General features: G+C 36.9%; 1 protein-coding gene across 1 annotated transcript; it reads right to left on the bottom strand.

Annotated features, from left to right (window-relative positions):
* Positions 1-21,017, bottom strand: RAB40B (RAB40B, member RAS oncogene family). The gene is made up of 6 exons (XM_015822777.1): positions 20,684-21,017; positions 5,271-5,331; positions 4,102-4,162; positions 3,021-3,098; positions 1,789-2,011; positions 1-1,026 (listed from the first exon to the last, which is right to left on the bottom strand). The coding sequence occupies exons 1-6, from the start codon at positions 20,823-20,825 to the stop codon at positions 755-757; spliced, it is 837 nt and encodes a 278-aa protein (XP_015678263.1). The 5' UTR covers positions 20,826-21,017; the 3' UTR covers positions 1-754.
* Between the last annotated feature and the right edge of the window lie 1,957 nt (positions 21,018-22,974).

Here is a 22,974-nt window from a genome sequence, read left to right as displayed (position 1 = left end):
AATAATAGTGTCCTTTCCTGATAAAACAGCTTTTCAAATTACATTTTTTCTTAGGCTATAGCAAATATGTCTTGATGTCTTTGGCTTTTTCACTATATAACGATCACTAGAATATCTAATACAAAAATGTAGATTTACCAGAAAAATAAGCATATAATCCACAATTTAATTCTGAAACATAGCAAAAAACTTTATCAAATGTTTTATACATGGATGAGACAATTTCTTGTGCATATTACATTAGTAGCTCAAAAGTCGTGCTTTAGAATCACTCAATAAACTGTACAAAACCAGAATCAGATGCTATACTGAAACAATACTAGAATGTCACTACTTATATTCTTTTACAATGTATACAATACATTGTTATTTAAAACTAGATGAATCTACGATTGACTTTCATTCTAATTGCAAATAAAATGTAATAATTGAGCAATATTAAAAATTAGTCACAGTTGAGATTCAGTGACACAAAAGCTCAGTATTGTGATAAATTATTCCCTTTATAAAATACACAAAGATTTCATGCACATCAAAAAATTGATATATATAAAATCCAACATTAAAGTTTCACATTCCTCTGTTTGCACAAAGTGCATCATATATCTGGAAGCAGCATTATTAAAAACAAATGATCTAAAATATTTTTTTTTCTTTTGTCCTGTTCCTGCAAAGCAATACCTACATACAATAGATTTGTCTACTGAATTAGTCCTTGTGTTAACAATGCTGGGCAAAGATTTCCAAAGATAGCTTAGGAGATTTTACAACTATTTCTGGCACAAGGCTTTGGAGGACTCTGAAGCGGACGGATGATTTTGGCTTTTTTCAGGCTGTTCCTTTTGTTATTGTTGCTGGCGGTGAGAGAGTAAGAACGACCATGCATCATTCTAGCATTCAGGCCATTGGCCATGGAGAATGACTTGAGATGGCTTCTTAAGGCAACAGGGAGTGGAAGTTTGTCAACCAAGTGCACAGGCGTGCAGGAAACTATAGCACGGCAACAAAGATCTTGTAGACTCAAGACTGAAACATAAAACAAGTAAGATTAGATATTAAAAAGATCTTAACAGCCACATGATGGCAGTACACAGCTAGAACGTTGTATAAGTTTTAATAACCCTATCTCTATTTCACTATTTTTGAAGTGCCACCCTAATCCTTCACTGATTCTTCCCACTACCTTGGCTTGCCTTCATTGATACAAATAATCTTGCACATTTTTTGGGGAGCCCCCTAAAAATGCTCCCAAAGCTAAAATGATAAGAATAGTATGACTGCATTTCTGAAAACCTGGTTTGCTTCTTCTTTTATCTATACCATATCCTTCCTCATTAAGGGGAGGTTGCAATGAAACCGCTAGGAGTTCTGCAGGATCAGTTCAACATCTTCCTTGCCTTTTCCTTTTGAAGGAAAGGGTGAAGTTTAAATGAAGCTGAGCCTAGTTTGCTGATGCTTCTGTTGGCTTTGCCTTTGGTCTGCCATTTATCTTCAAGGAGTAGGATGAGGCATGAGGGATTTGGAGCCTCTTCTGGTAATGTTTCTGCAAAATTACTGGCATGATGAACTCATCAGGATTACTAGGAACTGCTGTATATCAATCTTAATTGGGGGAATGCATGGGCTAATTTCTGATTGCTCATCTTAAAATGGGAAGCATTTATTAGGTGCTGGTTATGACATTAGATCACAAGTACGTATCAAAGTATTTTTTATAATTTTTTTCATCCTGACTAAATATATAACTAGCATACATAGGAAAGAAGTAAATACATTTCTGTTGCTTACCCTTGTTTGGCCTCCACAGCCGGTCCATTCCGTGTCTCATTAACACAATTCTTGCAAGTTCTGTAAAGGACTCTGTGATGTTGAAATTACAGAGTGGGCTTACTTCAAAGAATGTCATGCCTAATCGTTCAGCATAAGCCTGTGCCTGCTCAGTAGACACTTGCCTTTTGAAGGCTAGATGCAGGCGGTTGCCAACCAGGATTTTGGGTACACCAGGAGCATGCTGAGAAAGAGAATCAGAACAATGTTAATTTCAAAATCTACACCCATTTTCATCAAAACGACAAACAGCATAACATTTATTCAGGCTAGCTCAATTTTCTGACTATGCCTAACTATCGTATGTGGACTGGGTTCATTAATATGCAAAATCATACGGTTGTTATTTGGGATTATCTTAAATATTGTATGAAGACAGATGTCTGGTTTTAAAACATGATTGATACCTTTGTGTATTATATGATTCTGGTCAATTTGTGATTTATTCATCAGATCATGACAAAATAAAGCATGGCTTAACGTAATACATAGGCCAGGCTACAATCAAGTGAATGAGCTGCACAAGAGAGAAGATGTAGGGAATTCTATTCCCTGAATGTTGAAGAAATAGAAGCATTTAGGATCCAGATCCAATTATCACCTGCTCTAAGAATGCTATTTTTTTTTGTCTTTTGCTTCCCTGAAAGGAAGTCTAGCACCACTTCTTTGGAAACACTGACAAAGAATATGTAATCCATAAATGTTCCTGGAGTATGTAATCCATAAATCAATAAAAGCTTTGAAGGAAAGGGGAAGAACTTAAGGCTGATGAAAATGCTTGACCATCAAGCCACTGTATGAAAAAATCTTTGAAGACAGACCACTTCTAGAAGTAATAAGAAAGTTCTGCTTCATCCTATACCCCTAGGATTCTTTCTAGGAACTGTAGCACTGTCCTAAGCATTCTTAGTTTTCTTGTTACTAAGTTTCTATTCTTGTCCATCCATAGTGATTTTGGAAGTTATCCATCCATCCAACCAAATACAAAAAAATTTAAAAGGCATGTTTTGTTGAGTAAGCCACAACTACCCAAGTTTGCAAAATAAAGCCATGAATCATTGTTTATAAACTACAATGACTGAGTTTACACCAGGTCTTTTCATTTTACAGCCTGTGGATGGTAATTTAGGTGGTATCTTAAATGTAGAACTCTTTTCAATTCAGGTAAATATATTTATTATTTGATATCTTACCTCATCTATCTCCTTTATCCACCGATCAATGCCATCAAATGACCAGCGATTTGTTATATCATATACCAGTATCACACCCTGGGTGAATGAAATCCATTTAAAATTAGTCTGACATATGGGTAAATTTAAATATGCATTGTACAATCTTGTGTAATGGTATTTGATGACATTATAAGAAGTTGTGTTGAACAGATCTGAACTTTTCTGTAAAACATTACTTATATTCAGCACAAATGTCTACACATTTTAAAAAGTAGGACAATACATTTATCGTTTTGCTTCCCCTGGCAATTCTTTTTTTTATTAAATTTTATTAGGTTTTATAAGGGTAGGAAAGGGTTAGGGTTAGGGGTAGGGTCAGTATGGGTATTTGGTAGGGTTGGGAAATGGAGTTAGGGTAGGTATAGTAGTCATTCAATGCTTTAGCAAGCGGACTATCGTCCGGGTACAAATATTAAATAACAGTAATTAACATAATATTAAACACTTATAGTCACTAAAAATAGCAATGATCATGAAAGTAATAGTTAATCAATAAATCTCATTCAGCCTATTAAGTTTCACATTCTTTTCTCGCTAGATCGTATTGTTAACCATTGATAAAAATTCTTCCCATGTTTTAAAGTAAACTGAATCTTCTTTCTCTTTAATCTCTAACGTTAGTCTGTCCATTTCTGCACATTCTAAGATTTTTGTAATTATAATTTGGTCAGATGGTAAGTTTTCATTTTTCCAAAATTGGGCAAATGCTATTCTCGNATTACTTTTAATTAGTTTTCTATTGGTTTTAAAGGATACTAATTGGCCTATTGCAATATTTTATTTTAATTGATTTTAAAATGTGGTATGTTTTTTGTATTTGTTTACTTGTTTTTAACGGGCTGTAAGCCGCCCTGAGTCCGCAAGGAGAAGGGCGGGGTAGAAATCTAATAAAATCAAATCAAAATCAAAATCAAATTCTGGTTTAAATTCTATCTGTATTTTGGTCATCTTTTCCAACCATATATGAATCTTAAACCAAAATTTCTTTGCATTATCATTTCTCTCTGCCTCACTGATACAGTTCAGAGTGTGTGCTTACCTGAGCACCTCTGGAATAGGAACGAAATATGGTACAGAATCTGCCTTGTCCAGATGTGTCCCTGAAGGTAATACAGCACACGATTAATAATATAATCATTTCCATTCTAAGAGTGAAGTACTATAAACGGTTGTCTGATTAAGCCGCCTTAATCAGCTTTTATCTTGCTTTTATCTTCATTTATCATTTTACATTTATTATTAATATTCAACAATTTACCAAAACTGAAAACAAGATACTTGAATACAGATCAGTGCACACATTATAGATTATTCTGTGTATATCTGTGTGCAGCCCTAGTTGAGGACAGAGCTCACTGACTGTCAATCACTCCCTCTCACTTTATCAGAGAAAGCCCATCCAACAGGTCACTAGTTTAGAGGATGGGTTGCACTAAGCAGGAACACTGCAAAAACTCCCTCCTGCTTTACCCCACGCCTGCCACCTCTTGATCAGAGGACTAAGCCCATCTTTCTAAACAGTTGTTGAACCCTGCCCTACCATGCTGTACATTAAAGGGAATGATTGGTAGTTGTTTTTCCTGCGATTCTGGGTGAATGGGAATCAAAGCCAGGGAAATCCACCATCACCTTGCTTACATTACAGGACTACATTAATTAATAAGGTCAACTCAATTTGGAAGGTTCCTTGTTGGGGTAGAATAGAGATCAATTAAAGGAGGCAGCCCAATTTATCCTGGCTTGTTTTCTGCTGGGTGAAAGATTGGTGAGTAGCACTTGAAGACAATCATCTGAAAGAGCTCTGGGTGATCCTGTCCTTGGTCTGTCTAATGCTCAGCATAAAGCCCCACTAAACTCATATACTCGTTTAGGAAATATTCAGAACAAATAAAATTGATATCTGTGATTAGGTTTATTAAATAATTTGGTCTGATTTGTAATAATATTTAGCTAGGCTAAAAGTGCGGAGGACAACACTGGTGTTCAGTCACATCGGTTTTACGAGAATAGCAATTGATTTCCAAATCATATGAGGGTGGGAGGAATACTTGGGATAGTCTAAGATCTTTACCAGGTATGAAACCAATCCTACTCTCGATGGATCACTCAAAAATAGATTGAGTACACTAGATTATGAGTTAACACGTTCACAAAGAATATATTTCAGTTTTCAAAATATAGAACATAATCCAAACAAAATTCAGTTACCAGAGCTGCAACTTTATTCGCCTGCCATCCAGAAGTATTGTTGTTGTTTTGTAATCAATACCTGAAGAGAAAGAGTGAGATATTATGCTGAAATAGTGCAAGCATTGCATGAAAACTTTTATTATACAGTAATATCGGATTTTTAATTTTAAAAATCCAGTTCTATGCTACAGATGAGCAGTAGCAAATTCAGTCCCCCAATATCAAGTTTTCAGAGCTCAATAAAAACAATGCAAAATAAAAACACAAGAGATGACAAAAATGACAAAAAAACTTTATTCCATTTTTTTGCATTGTTTATATTAATTTTACACTATATTAACTAGAGGCAACTAAAAGCTATTTTCCACATTATATATTCTGGTAATTTATGTAATCACCTTTAGTCCCGCATCCCCTAATTCCAAATTTCTGTGTGATAAATCCTATATCTTGGTCATTCTCTTTTTTTCTCTGTTTTGAACTGTATCTGTCTCCAAGCAAGTAAACAAATCTCTATTAGAAGAAAGAAAAAGATTCTGGGATCTTTGGAAATACATAAGATGTATTTAATTATAGCTCTTAATATGTATTAGTGGTGCCAATGAAAGGAGCTAATTTTTATAAATATATTTGTAACAATAACACATTGCAAAGAGGTGCCAGAGACACAAAGGGCTGTGCTGGGATATGATGAAAGCTGATGCTGGCTGTCTCCTGGACACATATTTCAATATTCCATGTTTTTGTTTTGCTTATGCTGTAGTACAGTGGGGGTGAACTAAAAACTACAGTAAATAACCATGTTGTTTATTTACAATATTTAAAAGATTTGTATGTGATCAGTAGAAACCCAGTCTGGTATAGTGGTTAAGGCATCAGACTGTAAGTTCTAGTCCCACCTTGAGTGTGAAGTTTGGGCCAGTCACTTTCTCTCAGCCCTAAGCAGGAGGCAATGGCAAGTCACTTCTGAAAAATCTTGCTAAGAAAACTGCAAAGAATTATCCAGACAGTCTCCAAGAATGGGATACAACTGAATGGAAGAAAAAAAAATATATAACCAGTGTAAACTCTCCTGGGTTAATATTTCAGATTGTATTTAAGAAGTAGTATAGCATTAACATCTTCTCCCTTAGCCTAAAGACTCAGCTTCCTTGAACCTGAACAAATATTTTTGTTTGCAGAAAGTGCTAGGTCATATGAGTCTTTTGCAAATCAGGAATTCTAAGACTTCTGTCCACAGAGTTGTTTTTAGTATCCAAGTACACATAAAGACACGTTCTATTGGTCAGATTCAGAACTACTCTTTGAAATGGCCAGTTTCTCTGGGGATAAAGGAGATGAATAAACACAAAGCGAAATAAGAGTATTACCAAAACATCTTAAAATACAGCATAGTTTGACATCACCTGAAGTCCTTGAGGTTGAAACAGAACCCACTGAACAATGTAGCACTTTGTTGTCTCAGATATGTTTAGAATATATGCTAATTTTTAGCCTCTGTCCACTGTAATAAATTTACGCACTATTGTAGATATAGCCTTTGCTGAACCTGTTCCAACTATCATATTTATATTTACCATATAACAACATATTTTGCATATTCAAAAATATATAAATATTAACTACTGTATGTCAATAGTTATAAATAATGTTGGAATATTGTAACTTTGGAATAAACAATTTCCAAATATAGAAACATACACTCAGAAAGGAGGATAAAGATCATCCAATCCAATGTTTTTCAACCTTTGCAACTTTAAGATGTGTTTCAACTCCCAGAATTCTCCAGACAAATAAATGGCATTATTTATAACCTGCTTAAAGTTGATAAATAATTGGAGTAGAATGCATATCCAGTCAAATAAATAAAAATAATTTAAATATTTAAAGCAAACTTAATTTTGCACAGTTTACTTTAAATGCTGTGCAGACTTCATAGTTTCAGTTCTGTTTTACAGGTCGTCCTTGACTTACAACAGTTCATTTAGTGACCAATCAAAGTTACAATGGCACTAAAAAAATGACTTATGGCCATTTTTCAGAGTTATGACCTTTGTAGCATTCCCATGATCATGTGATCAAAATTCAGATGCTTGGCAACCGGTTCATACTTATGACTGTTGCTGTGTCCCAAGATCAAGTGATCCCCTTTTGCAACCTTCTGACAAGCAAAGTCAATGGGGAAGCCAGATACACTTAACAGCCAGGTTACTAAATTATCAACTGTACTGATTCACTTAGCAACTCTGGGAAGAAAAGTCATAAAATGGGGCAAAACTCACTTAACAAATGTCTCAGTTAACAATAGAAATTTTGGGCCCAATTGTGGTCATAAGTTGAGGACCACCTGCACATAATTAGTTCTTCACAGTATGTGATCGCTCTGAAGAATTACAACTGCCATCCTGACAAAAGTTGGCCGGTCGCAGTTGAGTGTCTTTCTCAGACTTCTTGAGAAATATGTTTGTTTTAGTTACAGCTTTGTTTTTTGAGAACCATCTAATATACAGCATTCTAAAAAGACTTCTGGTATTTTTCAACGTTCTGCATTAACCAAATATTCTGCTTTCCAGAACAAATGCTTTTGCTTCTGTAGCCTGTTTTGAATGGAACTCATATAGCCATTTTTAAATGTATCTCTCTTTACACCTTCACACAAATGTATGGCACAAGATACGGAGAGTAACACTGATAAGAATATGTCATAACAATAAGTCAAAAACTACCTGTATTCATTTCGCTAGACAAATAAGTTGTTAGCCATGGTTACATTAACATATGATGAACTGCTCACATTCCAGAATTCTGCACAGTCACCAATTATACCATGCTTGGGGTAATTTGCATCTGTAATTGTCTGTAATAACAAATGAGGAGCCAGTAGATGTTTGACTCATGCTGTAACTAGCAGAATTTTTTTTCCATTTAAAACAGCATGCCCATACCTGTGTTTTGCTACCAGAAACACATTTTTAAATGGCGAAATAGCTCATCAGTTATGAATTTCATACAATATTTAGCCTTTATCACCCTTTGTAAGTGGTTAGTAATCTCTCACAGAATTCTGTACAAAATCTTCCATGAAAATCATAATAGCTGTGATCATAGGCAAAGCAACTGCTCTATGATCCAGGATGATTGTCTTTACATAATGTGATAAATTCTACTGTATTTTGTTTTTAAATACCAAGCCTACCATTAAGTAGCCCATAGGACAGCATGTAAGCACCTGTTGTTGAACAGGAAACATTAAGCAATTTGTAGGTAAGACACTCCCACCAAAAACAACAGAATTGCAACCTAAATTAGTTGATTTGTGGAGCATGCTTTAATCAGTTTAATTTTTTTTGTTCAAGCAAAAATCACTGGGATCACATACTGTTCCCTTTTAAATGTCATCACTTTCTCTGTTGTAGGAACACTGATGTAGTACTGTACCACCCACCATGATTCTAAAAAGATAACATGAGAAAAAACTCTGTGCACTATTAACTACCGGTATTAAAACAGTTGTATTAAAAATATGGTTAGCCAACATAACCCCTAATTTTATCAAAGAACTACTGCATGGAGAATGGCCATACTTGTATCTATTAATGAAGATGCAGATGGGCTACATTTTGTGCTACAGGATGCATTTGATTTTCTTTACCAGACTGTAGTAAGTTTGAGGGTGATGTCACTTTAATTGACAAGGCCTATTTTTCACTTTTTAGAAAACATATTCAACTGATACACAAATATGACAAGAGACCAAAAATTTTACATTGCCAAAAATGGCTATTTTGATACTAAAAATTGGTTATCCACACTATGGTATCATAAAAATGGCTCTGTGTGCATATTTGCAACCTATAGACGACAAATTGCCCACCTGTGATATATGGTAAAAGAGACTTTTTAAGACTGCAATTCATTGGCCATTTACCCTGATTCAGTTAACAGTATTAGACTTCCTTTCAAGTCATCGGTAAAGCGAGTTTCAAGCTTGACATCATCCTTGTTAAGATAATATTGCAATGTTTCTAAATGTCAAAAGTATGAAAAATACCAGGGACTGCCATGGAATGAGAGCATTGTTAAAATCCTACTCAGTTGTAAAACTACTGCATACATATAAATTTGCCCATTGTCATTGACTGAATATTGGGGTTTTGCTATAAGTGATTGCTTGAAGGGCATCTTAGGGATCTCATCAAAAAGCTGGGGCATTACTGTATCTAGTCCAGTGATGGCGAACCTTTTAGAGACTGAGTGTCCAAACTGCAACCCAAAACCCACTTATGCATTGTCGAGTGCCGGGTGGGTGTGGCCCATTGGGTGGGCGTGGCTGCGGTGGTAATGGCAGACTGGGTGGGACTAAAAAGTTCAATCAATCAATTTCAACTTTGCAAGATCTTTTTTTTCCCCAGCAAGAAGTTGAAATTGACTGATTGAACTTTTTTCTTTTTTTTTTTTGCACACGGCGGCGGAGGCCTAAAGCAAAAAGGTTTTATAAAACCCAGCTGAAGGCCTAGGACTGGGGCGACGGCGCGCGTGCCCACAGAGAGGGCTCTGCGTGCCGCCTCTGGCACCCGTGCCATAGGTTCGCCACCACTGATCTAGTCCGTTCTGTTACACAAGCCCTTAGATTCAATTACGCATCGAATGTGACAAGAAAAGCTAGTGTTATGCAGAGAAAAATGGTGATTCAGAGAGCTCATTGGCAAGCATACTGCATCTGTTAGTATCTCCTTAAATGCATATATTCCTGGTTTCATATGGCTGCAGCTAGGAGAAAGCATAAATAACAGAAAAACAAATAGCAATACATGGAAATATAATTGTATCAGAAACATGTTTGCCATTTTATTTGTCCATCTGAACATTGAGGGACAGCTTACTGGTGGACTCACTTTTACAAGAGGTCCACAAGGTGTCAGCCAGGAGGCAGATCTCTCTAGTAGTCTCAAGATGTATATCTGGCCCTGACTATTTCTGCGCTTTGCAAAGGTTTAAAACCATCAAAATCAAGTATGCCTTTGATTTAGGAGGATAACCATCATCATTAATTTGACTGCTGGAGTACTGTATTGTTCTGTTTTTGTTTATAACAATATACATTGTTGATTTTTATGCTTTGGTATCTACTAACCAGTTAGAATTGACAATGAAATCTTTGCATTAAATAGAAAAATAGAAAAGTGTGCAACTTTTCTGAGCTCAACGTGGCCTCTGAATTCCATGCTATGAGTTGTGCTCTATAGAGTAATAAGCTGGGAGAAAATAATTTACTTGAATATGAATAATTTTATTCATATTGAATTAAAATGAAATAGAATTAGTACGATTGGTTTCCGTAATATATTTAACAATTGTCTTCTTGTGCCATACCGTATTTAAAATTATAACCTGGTAAAATTTGAGGGGGAATTTATGCTTCTGGATCGTGATGCTGAGAACCTCATTTGGAATTTATTTATTTATTAAAGTTATATATTGCCTGTACGGAAACTCAATCATTCAAGCATTAAATAAGTAAAAACAGGCTGCTTATTGAAGTACTAATAAGGAAGCAAAGGTTTAGATACGAAATTATGAAGCTTAGAAAAATGAAAAGCAATCTTAAATCATCAGAAGACAAAGCATTCAATACTGTCATTGAAGAGATAAGTATACATTTATAAGAACTCGGGGAAGTAATTATTGAGAGATAATCCTGGCAAAAGGATGTCCTTATAAAGAATTGAAAGTGACTGAATACACAATTATTGGAGGGTTTCTACAGGATGAACACAAATCTTTTGGAGCCCCCTGTTGCTACAAATGTCTGAATCTAGTGCAATTCTGTGGATGCCCAATTAGATGAAGGGAGACATTCATTAAAAATCATTTTTAATTATTTATTTTCTATAGTTTCTGAAATATATTGATGTTTAATAAGACAACTAAATATCACTATATGAGTAACCTGGGTTCCCTCTGAATGATTTTGGGTCGATCAGTCATTATTTCTCAACTAACACCATTCTTCTTATAGAGCAGCTGTGAGTCTAAAAAGATTATTTGTCATACACTTTTCTCAGCCTCTAATGTGGATATTATTCTGATACAACAACAACAATAATAAAGTTGGAAGGGACCTTGGAGGTCATGTAGTCCAACCCCTTGCTCAGGCAGGAAACCCTATACCATTTCAGACAAATAGCTGTCCAGTCTCTTCTTAAAAACTTCCAGTGTTGGAGCATTCACCGCTTCTGGAGGCAGGTTGTTCCACTGGTTAATTGTTCTGACTGTCAGGAAGTTTCTCCTTAGTTCTAGGTTGCTTCTCTCCTTGATTAGTGTCCATCCGTTGCTTCTTGTCCTGCCTTCAGGCACTTTGGGGAATAGCTTGATTCCCTCTTCTTTGTGGCAGCCCCTGAGATATTGGAACACTGCTATCATGTCCCCTCTCGTCCTTCTCTTCATTAAACTAGACATACCCGATTCCAGCAACCATTCCTTATATGTTTTAGCCTCCAATCCCCTGATCATCGTTGTTGCTCTTCTCTGCACTCTTTCTACAGTCTCAACATCTTTTTTACATCGTGGTGACCAAAACTGGATGCAGTATTCTAAGTGTGGTCTTACCAAGGCATTGTAAAGTGGTATTAATATTTCACGTGATCTTGATTCTATCTCCGTTAATGCAGCCTAGCACTGTGTTGGCTTTTTTGGCAGCTGCAGCACACTGCTGGCTCATATTTAAATGATTTGTCCACTAGGACTCCAAGATCCCTCTCACAGTTACTACTATTGAGCAAGGTACCACCTACTATACCTGTGCATTTGGTTTTTCTTGCCTAAATGTAGAACCTTCCTTTTTTCACCATTGAATTTCATTTTGTTAGATAGCACCCAATGTTCAAGTCTGTCAAGATCCTTCTGTATCTTAAGCCTATCTTCTGGAGTGTTGGCTATTCTTGCCAGCTTGGTGTTGTCTGCAAATTTGATGAGTTCCCCTTCTATCCCCTCATCCAAATCATTGATGAAGATGCTGAAGAGCACTGGGTCCAGAACAGAACCCTGGGGTACCCCACTACACACTTCCCTCCATGTAGATGCAGTTCCATTGAGGACCACATGCTGGGTATGGCTGGTCAGCCAGCTACGAATTCATCTGGTGGTGATGCTGTCTAACCCACATTTTTCTATCTTATCAAATAGTAGGTTGTGGTCTACTTTATCAAATGCCTTACTGAAGTCCAAGTAAATTATATCAACACCTGGTCAAAGAATGCAATAAGATTTGTCTGGCATGATCTGTTTTTGACAAACCCATGTTGTCTTTTGGTAATGACTTTGTTTGCCTCTAGGTGTTCTCTAATTTGTTGCTTGATTATCTTTTCCAAGATCTTCCCAGGTATTGAGGTCAGGCTGATAGGTGTGTAGTTTCCTGGATCCATTTTTCTTCCTTTTTTGAAGATAGGAGCCACTTCAGTTCTTTTCCAGTCCTCTGGTAGTTCCCAAGTGCTCCAGGATCTTTGAAAGATATAGTTCAGTGGTTCTGAGATCACATCTGCCAGTTCCTTCAGAATCTTGGGGTGTAGTCCATCTGGTCCTGGTGATTTGAACTCATTAAGGTGGACAGGTGCTCACTTACCATTTTCTTGCCTATCTTAACTTGTGTGTCTAATCTGTTTTTTACAGTACTATTTTTGATAGGTTGGACTGTTTTTTTCCTTTGTGTAAATATGGATGCAAAAAATGAGTTAAGTTGTTCTGCTTTCTCCCTGTTGCTTGTCACCTTCTTGCCACTTTCTCCCACTAGTGGCCCAATCATTTCCTTAACCTTTTTCTTGTTTTTTTAACATGTTTTTAAATGTATTTCACATTGCTTTATGACACCCTCAAGTCCAAGCTGGGACAGTGGTAATAGGACATTCTGTGTATGTTCTTTTGAAATAATAGTTAAGTGCATTCATTTAACCTATGCAGATTTTTTTAGCTGCATTCCTGTATCTTTTTATCTTTAAAAAGGCCCCCTACAGTAATACTTAAATTAGATTCTGAAAAGTATTCTGGAAATTTTGTATGTTATAAAATTTAGCAGGCACAATTATATCTTGATCCTGAATAAACATAACAGTTTAGTTCTTGTTTAGTTCATTTCTATCAAAATTAAATTGAAAGGCAGTTCCCCCCCACCTCACTAAATTATCATCAGAAGTCCTTGTGTCTAAAATTGGAAGATCTTCTATTACAATTTTTTGTCAATAGTATTGTTATTTGCTTTGTGATGCTGTTAAATCTGTTTACCGTAATTCTTTCTTTAGTTCTATGATTTTAACATGCTGCTTTTTTTTAGTTCAACCATTTATTTAGCCCTCATTGCTTTATGGAATATATAATATTTTAGTTCTGTTTGAAAAATACCATGTGGAATTAAAATTCAAACACTAAATAAAAATCTGTGATGTATTTTTGAGTAGACATGTATAGAATTGCCCAACTGGTGTAATTATAAAATATCTTGAGTGCTTTCACTACATATAAAGAGAGGAATATGCTTATTAGGAACAATGAATTTCCCGTAACTCTGCCATATTACTTAGAAGTTAAACCTGAAAAACTTGGTAAAGCAGTCTAACATTTGATGACAGTGCATTGCACCTACAAATCCTGATAACGGTCAAAGATTACTACACATGTTACATAGGTTTAAAAGCAAGGGATGGTTAAGAAAACAATCAAGTATCTAGGTGGCAAGTAGTTTTTCCATACTAAACATTGCAAAGCCTTAGTTTAAATGATGCCTCCCTCTTCCCTCCCTCTCTTCATACCAAGGTCCATTGTAATGCAATCCCAAATTTATTTTACCATTCATGGTATAATTATGCAATTTCTCTCCAGTGCCTATGGGGTACAATATTGTGAGCCACAAGCAGAGATTATTTTACTGCTATTTCTCATCTGTCTTAAAATTTTATTATATACAGTTATCAGTTAAGAAAGAATGATGCAAGTTTGTGAAAATAAAATAAAATTGAAGTACCATAAACCAAACAGTATTTGATTTTAATTGGTTTAATCCACAGTGTGCCTTAATTAAAATATTAACAATTTTCATCTTGTGATACATTTCTGAGTCGCTAAAATACTACTGACAAATGGTGTTTGAATTGAGCGGTTGTGAACCAGATACATATTGAAATTATTTAATGTACTAGGTATAAATCAGGTACATAAGTACTGTCTTCCCGATATTCTGAAGTATAGTTCCCTTGATCCTTGCCAAGCTGTTTAGTGATTATGGGACTGAAGTTCAAAACCTCCAAATTACAAGTTGTCCATCCTTGATGCATTACATTTGCTATCCTCATGCAACAAAAGGGAAGTGCAATTCTTGAAGTGCCATCTTTTCTAAGCATTTCATTTCACCTTTACCATTGTTCCATATGCTCAAGGCCTCTGGCAGGTAGTAGGGTGTGGTAAATTGCATAAAATAATACATTTCTCTTAAATAGAAAACATTAAATATTCAGTTTACTCGTTATTAATACAGAAAGCATTTTATCCCCAAGTTCAAAGTAAATGAAAAGTTTTCCTTTGAAGCAAAATTAAAGTAACAGCCAAATTAAGGTTTGCTTGCACTATCTTTTTTCTTGGAATGTAATAACACAAGAACATAGAAGATGGAAATGCTAGTCTAGTTCTACTGTGGCTAAGGGTACTTAAAGGAAGCCCAGAGGCAGGATGTTCTAATAACTACATTCTTTACAACTGGTATTACAAAGTAGACTTTTCAGCTACTGAAAATGATCTATGACTATTGTAATTCAGAATGCCTTATCTTCCAAAATTTATCTGGTCATGTTTTAAAATCATCCAGGCTGGTAGCTATCATTGTACCTTCTTGAGAACTGTTACCAGTTTGCAGAATCCTATGCGTGGTATTGGATTGGTATTTTACTTTCCCATGTAATGCCTTAGGGAACATAACCAGGTGCATCAGATGTACTGTCAACCAAAGTCCCTTTTAGCACCAATATATTTATGTGGGCAACAAATCAATCCAAGTCTGTAAGAAGCTACTTTATGTGGCATTCATTGACAGAAAGGCAGACTATAATCAAATAAACAGCTAAATAAATAAAGAGGAAGCTGGGTTTATATTATTAAAACATAAGAATGTTCTGGCAAATTGGTCAAAAAAGAAAGTGTCCCTCTGTTTTGTCCTTTAAGGTATATATAGTATGTATCTTTCAGTTGAATTGAAAAGGTACAATCCTGTTAAAATTGAAGTTAACAAACTACCTCGGACTAGTTTTGATGGATGTAACCAATTCAGCTGAATAGAACCTGGAAGTGCAATCAAATTTATTTTTATTCTTAATCAAGAACTATAAATGTTCTGGTTATCTGCATCTGATGTATTTATACCTCTCACTCTTTAACAGGTTAAATGAAGGGACTAAAAATAAATGTTCCAATGCTGATGCCAAAAATATTCACCCAATGCATATCTGTGTTTCAGAAACACTTGATAGAATTCTTACAGTCTTGTACTATACTTATCCTTACACTTGCTTTAAAAGCATTCTGATTCTTATCCTTCTTGGTTAATTGTACAGAACAAAAGTATTGTACTACTCTGTCAGCTGACAAAAGAACATGCTTGTGGTAAATTCCTCATTCTGAATAAAACAAAACAGATAGCTTTAAGATCTACATTATGCAAAATTCACAGTTTTAATGTGCCTTGACGAACTAAGCATATTGATTTTTTCACCCACAGCACTAACTACTGCATGTAGTTCCTGAGCCACTGGGGCTCAGCTACCAAAATTTAACAGCAAATCACCAGACACTAGTAATAATGTCTCTACAATTTTCAGTGGAAATAAAAACAAACAAATAATGTTTGGATAGACTTATTGTACCTTAAATAGCTAATTCAGAAACCTAAAAAATGCAATCTAAAAAAAATGTTCTACACGATAGCATTAGTTCACTCTCTACGCCCACCCAACATCAAACATAATGAAAAAATACTTCCCCAGCTGCAAAATGGTTGGCTGTCCCTGCCATTATAAACATACTGTACATATTATAATGTCTGGTTTCAAATATCACAGTAAAGCTTAGTGAATAAGCCAAAATCACATTACTGAATGGAGAAGTATTCAAGTTTTGGTAATATCTTTGTAATTATTCCTTGTTTAATAAAAGCAACTTTCTAAAATTGTTCTTTGGTTTGCTGTTAGGGAACCAAGAACCAGAATAGATAAATAATTCATTTCTTCAGGACTGAATGTAGAGCAAGATGTTTATCTCCCCTCTCCTTACTATTTAGTGTGCATGTAAAATTTATTTATTTCAGGGATACAAGCATTATAACATTTCTAACAATTAATCAGAAATACATCAGACAAAGAACCCCCCATATAGCTATTTTTACTTAGCTAAAACAGTATATACATTTCAAATAAAATGACTGGGTATTATAATAATGATGTTGGGAGAGATTTTGCCCCCAGGATCATCTGCTACTGAGTATTGTAAATAGCACCTTACCAGAACTGGTAAAATGTATTTGGCAGAAACGTTCTGAACTTGATCAGGAGAGCTTTAAATTGAATTCCAGGAGGCTGGAAATAAAATCCCTGAACTAAGAGCTTCACATATAGACTTTCACACTGTAGAAGGATTAGGGAATGTGGCTGTAATGTTGTCTGTTAAGCCTCTTAGAGAAAAGCAGAAAGAATATTGGCTTCATTGGCTTTATTGTCTAAACACACTGATAAGCACAGGGGAAATAAACTCGATTTCCTGGCAAAGAAAACTATCATATATACTTAGATTAACATAGGTAAACTCTGCAAAGCATGGATCTTCTAGGAAATTCCTAATTTGTCTTGCTGACATTTTTTTAATAAACTGGGAAGACTTACACAGTGTCTTTATTTGCTGCTAACCATGGCACAAAAATGCACTGTGATGTTTTTTTCTGTTCTGACCTAAACAACACTACTGTCACCTCAGCCCATGAATGAGACAGCATAAGTTATCCTTAGCTATACAGTGGTTAAAAAGCAATGTTTGCCTCTGGAATTGACAGCATCTCGTAACAGCCGCAAGGTGTGTAATATCTGTTAAGCTTCTCCACTCATAACACTCAAGGCAAAGTCACATGGCCAATAATGGTGCTTACTGGCCATTTCAGGCTGATGCGAGTATGTCACCTTTTCTTCAAGCCCTGGTTAGCTTGATCTACTGTCGTTTTGCTCTTGTCTTTCCAAAGTGCTAAACATAGCAATTTTGTGCCAGAGGCTATCAAAACTGTTCTAACAGCAAACCACCCAACAGTTCTGTAAATGATTCTACAGCTTCACCAGGTTAGTGCAACACTGAACTAGAATAATGAAGATGGACCCATCCCCCTGTTATTTCCTGGCTAGAATATAGAGAAACTTGGAAATGGCTTTTGTTCCCCATGCAAAGAAAGAGAGACGAGAGATATATTGCATGGGACTCAGTTCCCTGAAATTCAACCGGTTTAAAATTTATTCAGCTGGGATTACAACAGAATGGAGATTAAGACAAGAGGATGGAATCTAGAGATGAGCAGACAGAATCCAGCAATCAAACCTTCTCCAGCTCTGCCGTAGTGCCGTGATTAGGGAATGCTTTTCTTCCTAGCTGGTTACGTGCAGAAGAGGGAGAACACTAAAATCAGAGAATTCAGTTGCTTTGCTTATGCGACACGGCATACACAATAAAGATGGCAACATTTTTCAGTGAGTCAGGCAATAGAGATAGGCTGTGGGGGCAGCAGTTTTCACGTTTTTCTAATTTTCTGCCAATTCAAGGATGGTTGGAAAGCACTTTAAATTGGAAAAAGTTAGAAAAGCCATTAAATAATTAGAGGAAAGGTTGAGGGAAAGTGACAATATGGTACTGGAGTTACCAATTTTAAAGGAAACCAAAGTTGAGCAAACATGTAGCTAGACTTTTTTTAAAAAAAAACCAAAAACCTAGATTCTGATTTATTTATTCATCTATTTAGAAGATTTATATGGCCACCCATCTTGAACAACTGGGTAACTCACAATAATAAAACCAATAAATGATAAAACAATAAAAGCAGTGAAAAAATGAAACAAAAACCTTGTGCTGTAATTGCCCCCCTTGGGATGCTCTACAGCATGCTTAGCTGTCCTCCTTCCATACTTTCTACCTATATAATCTGAACATCTCAGTAAAAAGCAGGTCTTAATGGCCTGCAGAAAGGCTAGAAGTCCTATATCCTGGCAGAAGGGTATTCCACAAGATATGGGCAGCCACATAAATACATACCTTGAAAGTACAATTAAGTGGCAAGATTTCAAAGAGGGGACCTGGAGTGTTCCCACCCTGTCTGATCTGGGATTGGCAGATATTCTTAAGGAGAGGCAGTCCTGCTAATAACCAGGTCCTGTGCCATGTAAGGCTTTAAAAGTGACAACCTGTATTCTGAATTTCACCTGGAAGAAAACAACCAGTGTAGCTTGCACAATAAAGGTATGACATGGGTGAACTTCGGCGAGCCCAATCCTGGGAGCACTGCTGCATTTTGGAACAGTTTTGTAACTTCTGAGTGTCTTCAAGGGCAGCCCTCAAACCAATAATAATAACTAGGATTTTGTGGCATGAAAAGATAGGTTTTCTTTAAAAATGTACAACTACAATCGCAGTAGAAAAAAATTGGAGGGCAATGGAAAAGGACAAAGGGGTTACAAAAAAGCTTAGTGAAGGTCTGAAAATAAAACAAGAAACAAACGATGGAAAAAAGAACAAATCACCAAGAAAAAGTACAGGAGGTTATATTGGAACCATATATGAAGTCAAGAAGCTAAAGCTCAGAATTAGCTGAGGTTAATGAAGGATGGGAAGAACAACAACAGTGGCCTATTTGGAGAACTTCAAATAAAGAAAAAACATAGATACCACCTGCTCAGAGAAAACAGCAGAATGCACCAGGTACAAAAAAAAAGTGCAGAACTATTGAACTATTAGTTTGGCACAAAGTTCTCCAAAAACAGGTTATGCGGGAAATTGTAAAGAACACAATGAAATGAGCAGAATTTAAGTTTAATTAAAAAAATGATCTGCAAATAATTAATTAATAATTACTAGGCTTGGTTACAGTATTTGTGAAAATGATCTTGGACTGGTAGTTGATTTTAAACTAAATTATGAGCCAACAGAATGATGTGGCTACCCAAAAAATGCAAATACAATTTTAAATGGCTTCAGCTGAAGTACAGTTTCCAAATCCAGGAAGCAATTCTTCCAATTTAAAATAAATTGGTCAGGTATGGCATCCTAAGCATAGTTTAAGAAGGATGCAGATGAAATGGAACAGGTTTACAGAAGGGCAACAAGGAAGATCAGGCAATTACAAACTGTATTATGGGAAGAGAGATGAAGGAATTGGAACTGGTTAGTTTTGAAAAAACAAGACCAAACTAGATAACAATCTTCAAATAGCTAAAAGGAAAAGGAGCAAAAGATTTATATAATCCAAAAGGAAACCAGTGTATGCTGAAAAAAGATCTCACTAAGGAAGATCAAGATTTATTCTGTGTATTTTCAGAATACAGAACACAGAATAATGGATTTAAGTTATAGGATGGCAGATTACAACTGAATTTTTGGGGAAAAACTTTTTGATAGTAAAAAAACAATTTAATAATGGAACCAATTGCCCAGAAAGGCAATGCATTCTTTTTCAGTGGATGTATGCAAGTAAAGACTATACAGAAATGTTTTCATTTGGATTTAATTTAGTGGCCAAAATAGTACATTCCAATTACATGATTTTGTGGTTTGACAGAGTCTCTATTTTTTCTTCATCGAATTCCAAAGTCCAGAGCCTCCCCTTGATAAAAACGTTTCTACAAATAATTTAAATTATTTTCTGTGTTATAAAAAAAAACCACATTGTTCCCTATTGTTTTTACTGTTGCCAAGTCAGGGAGGAAAGAAAGCATGAAAAGAATAAGCTTAAGATGGAGGAAAAGACAACAATTCAGTTTCAGTACTATCAGTTTATTGGTCCTGATAATGGCAATACCAGGGAAATGTGTGAAGCCTTTGTAATAAGAATGCCATTTAACAAAAGTAAATTGGCATAATTAGCCACCAAGAAATCGATGGGCTAGCATTTTTATTTCTAAAGCAAAGGTATCAAGGCAACTGGGAAGAAAGGTTTTTACCATGCAAGTCTTAAGCTGACTGTCAAGGTGTGGAAGCTAAGCTAGCTACGGGTGACTCAGGTAATCAAGACAGTCCTACCTGAGCACCGCCTTCCTATGTAATCTACAGGTGTAGATTGGGGTGGGGTTGGAGAAAGGTAAAAGAAAAGGGGTTCCCACTCAAGAGTCAGGCTCTGGCAGTGGAACACCTGTACAATTCACGTTTTCACTTACCCATGTTGTATCCATATGGAGATTCAGTGGCCCCATCCTCTAGGCTAGCGAGTATCTCTCCTTTGCCCACGTCACTGTCCCCCACCAGGAGGAATTTTAGCAAGAAGTCATAAGCTTTCACGGGGCTGCCCACGTGGTTCATCTTCTCAACCCCCCCACCCGCCACCTCTCTGCGGAGAATCAGCTCCCAGCGCCCACGACGGGCACCGAGCCACCAGTTGTGCCACCGAGGAAGATGAGGAGTAGCAGCACGCGAGCAAAGGCATGTTCGAGCCCACCCTGCGGAGGAGTCCCGATGGGCTGCCGATACCACCACTCTCAAGCTTGGGGCTAAGAGAAGGCGACTGAGAAGAATTAGACGAGGCGGAGGCGTCTTCTCACGGGGACAGCGACGGGCGTCCCCGGGACCGAGACAAGGAAGGGAGAATTTCCAGCGGCGCCATCGAAGGCAGCGCGCCCCAAACTGGCTGCGCAGCACTGACTCGAACTGCCCGCAGCGAGCAGAAACCGACGGGAGTCGTGCCCAGAACCCGCCGCGCTGCTTAGACGCGCCGCAATTGGAGAGAGCGGGAAAAATCTCTCATGACAGCCAACGAGCAGCGCTGTGACAAGTCGCGACCGAGGGAAACTCAGAGACCTTTGCGCGGGGCGCCGTCGGGTTCTCTCGAAGACAGCAGCTGGCTCAAGCGTTCTGCTGTCGCAGGAGCCGTGGCTGTTGTTGTTGCTACAACCTGAGCGCAGCTCTGTCACACTGTCCCGACCAATTTGCACCCCTTGCTCCCATTGGAGCGCCGATTTTGCGGCCGCGCCCATCGGTTCTGCTATTGGTACAGCGGGACCTCAGAATGCCAAGTTCTCTTGTTATTGGTGAGCGCGGACCCACCCCTCGAGGCCCCACAGTTCAGTTGCTGGGGTACTTCTTACTCAGGATTGGCTGGCACGTCTATCTGTCACAGGGGGAGAGATGCGGAACGGGTGGGTTTACACTTCGGAGGACGAGGCGTGTGTGTGTTTTGTAAAAAGGTACAGGAACGCGGTTCGTGGCTCCGTCCGATTCGAACTTCAAGGTCTCGTTAATAGGATTGTCCTGCATCCGGATTCAGCATAATAAAGAGTACGATGAAGCAAGATTAAAATGTACGATGCTATCGGGATTTAAGATTAGCAAACGTGAACTGTTAAGTCTCGTTTTAATAACCGCCGAGGTTTGCACACTTCATGAAGCCAGAAACAACGAAAACCACATTTTGATTACATTGCGTGAAGACAGTTCTGACCGGAGTCATATGTCGTTTAACAGTGTTAATCGTTACTGGATCAAAGAAAATTTCTAGCTTCTTGACCTTGGACTGAACTGGACGATCACATAATATAACTCTTTTAAATATTACAATACCATAATATATATATATTGAACACGTTTTTCTCCAGTATGCTACTTTACACATAGATTTTAAAAATAAATTGTATGCAGTAGGGAAGCTCTTCATAAAATAAAGCAGGGAATGATGATAGATGGTATTTCATTGCTTGGATTAATATACTAATTAGGCTGATATCTCAAAGGTACTTTTTCCAAAGGCAATTGGACTTTTTTGGTTTTTCCTTGAAGTTTTCACTTCTCATCCAAGAAGCTTCTTCAGTTCTGAAGAAGTTCAGTTCAGAACTGAAGAAGCTTCTTGGATGAGAAGCGAAGTGTCTTCAAGGGAAAAAAAAAAGTCCAGTTGCCTTTGGAAAAAGCACCTTTGGGACAATCATGACCTGGATGACTGAGAATCTCCATAGGCTACTAGGCTGATATAAAAGCAACTGTAATGATGAGTCAGGGCATTATATGAGGGCCAGAGAGAAGATTGTAGTAACACAAGGTAACAATCCAGCATTAATCAGTACTGCAGCCAGAACTGGTACAGGACAGAAGTACTTTCAGTACAGTAAAGCAGCAGCTAGATGTACTATAATTGAATGAAGATGGGGAGCAAGGAGAAACAATAAAAGATGTCACAAAATCTATGCTATATATATACAGGGTGAACAATAATGTCCATAGATATGGTAAGAGATCAAAAGGCAAAGGTGCTCTTAGATATAGCATTAAAACTTCCCGATGAAACGTCAGACCAGAAGACAGAGATTGCACCTATAACCATTTTGAATTTTGGACTTATGACAAAGTTCACTTATAAAAATTAGCAGAACTATTTTAACTGACCACTCGACTTACAATTATTCATTTAGCAACTGTCTGCTTATGTCCATTGCAGCATCTCCATGGTCACGTGATCAAAATT

Source organism: Protobothrops mucrosquamatus, unplaced genomic scaffold (assembly GCF_001527695.2).
Source record: "Protobothrops mucrosquamatus isolate PMUCROS unplaced genomic scaffold, P.Mucros_1.0 scaffold1675, whole genome shotgun sequence".
Taxonomy (NCBI): Eukaryota; Metazoa; Chordata; class Lepidosauria; order Squamata; family Viperidae; genus Protobothrops; species Protobothrops mucrosquamatus.
The sequence above is the reverse complement of the archived record's forward strand: the minus strand, read 5'-3'. Positions and strand labels throughout refer to the sequence as shown.

What these genes read in the sequence shown, in the direction of transcription:
- RAB40B (XM_015822777.1), bottom strand. Translation starts at nt 20,825, where the DNA reads ATGAACCACGTGGGCAGCCCCGTGAAAGCTTATGACTTCTTGCTAAAA. An exon ending in CGAATAAAGTTGCAGCTCTG is followed by an intron (nt 4,163 to 5,270) that starts GTAACTGAATTT and finishes TATTACCTTCAG; the next exon opens with GGACACATCTGGACAAGGCA. An exon ending in CCTATTCCAGAGGTGCTCAG is followed by an intron (nt 3,099 to 4,101) that starts GTAAGCACACAC and finishes TCATTCACCCAG; the next exon opens with GGTGTGATACTGGTATATGA.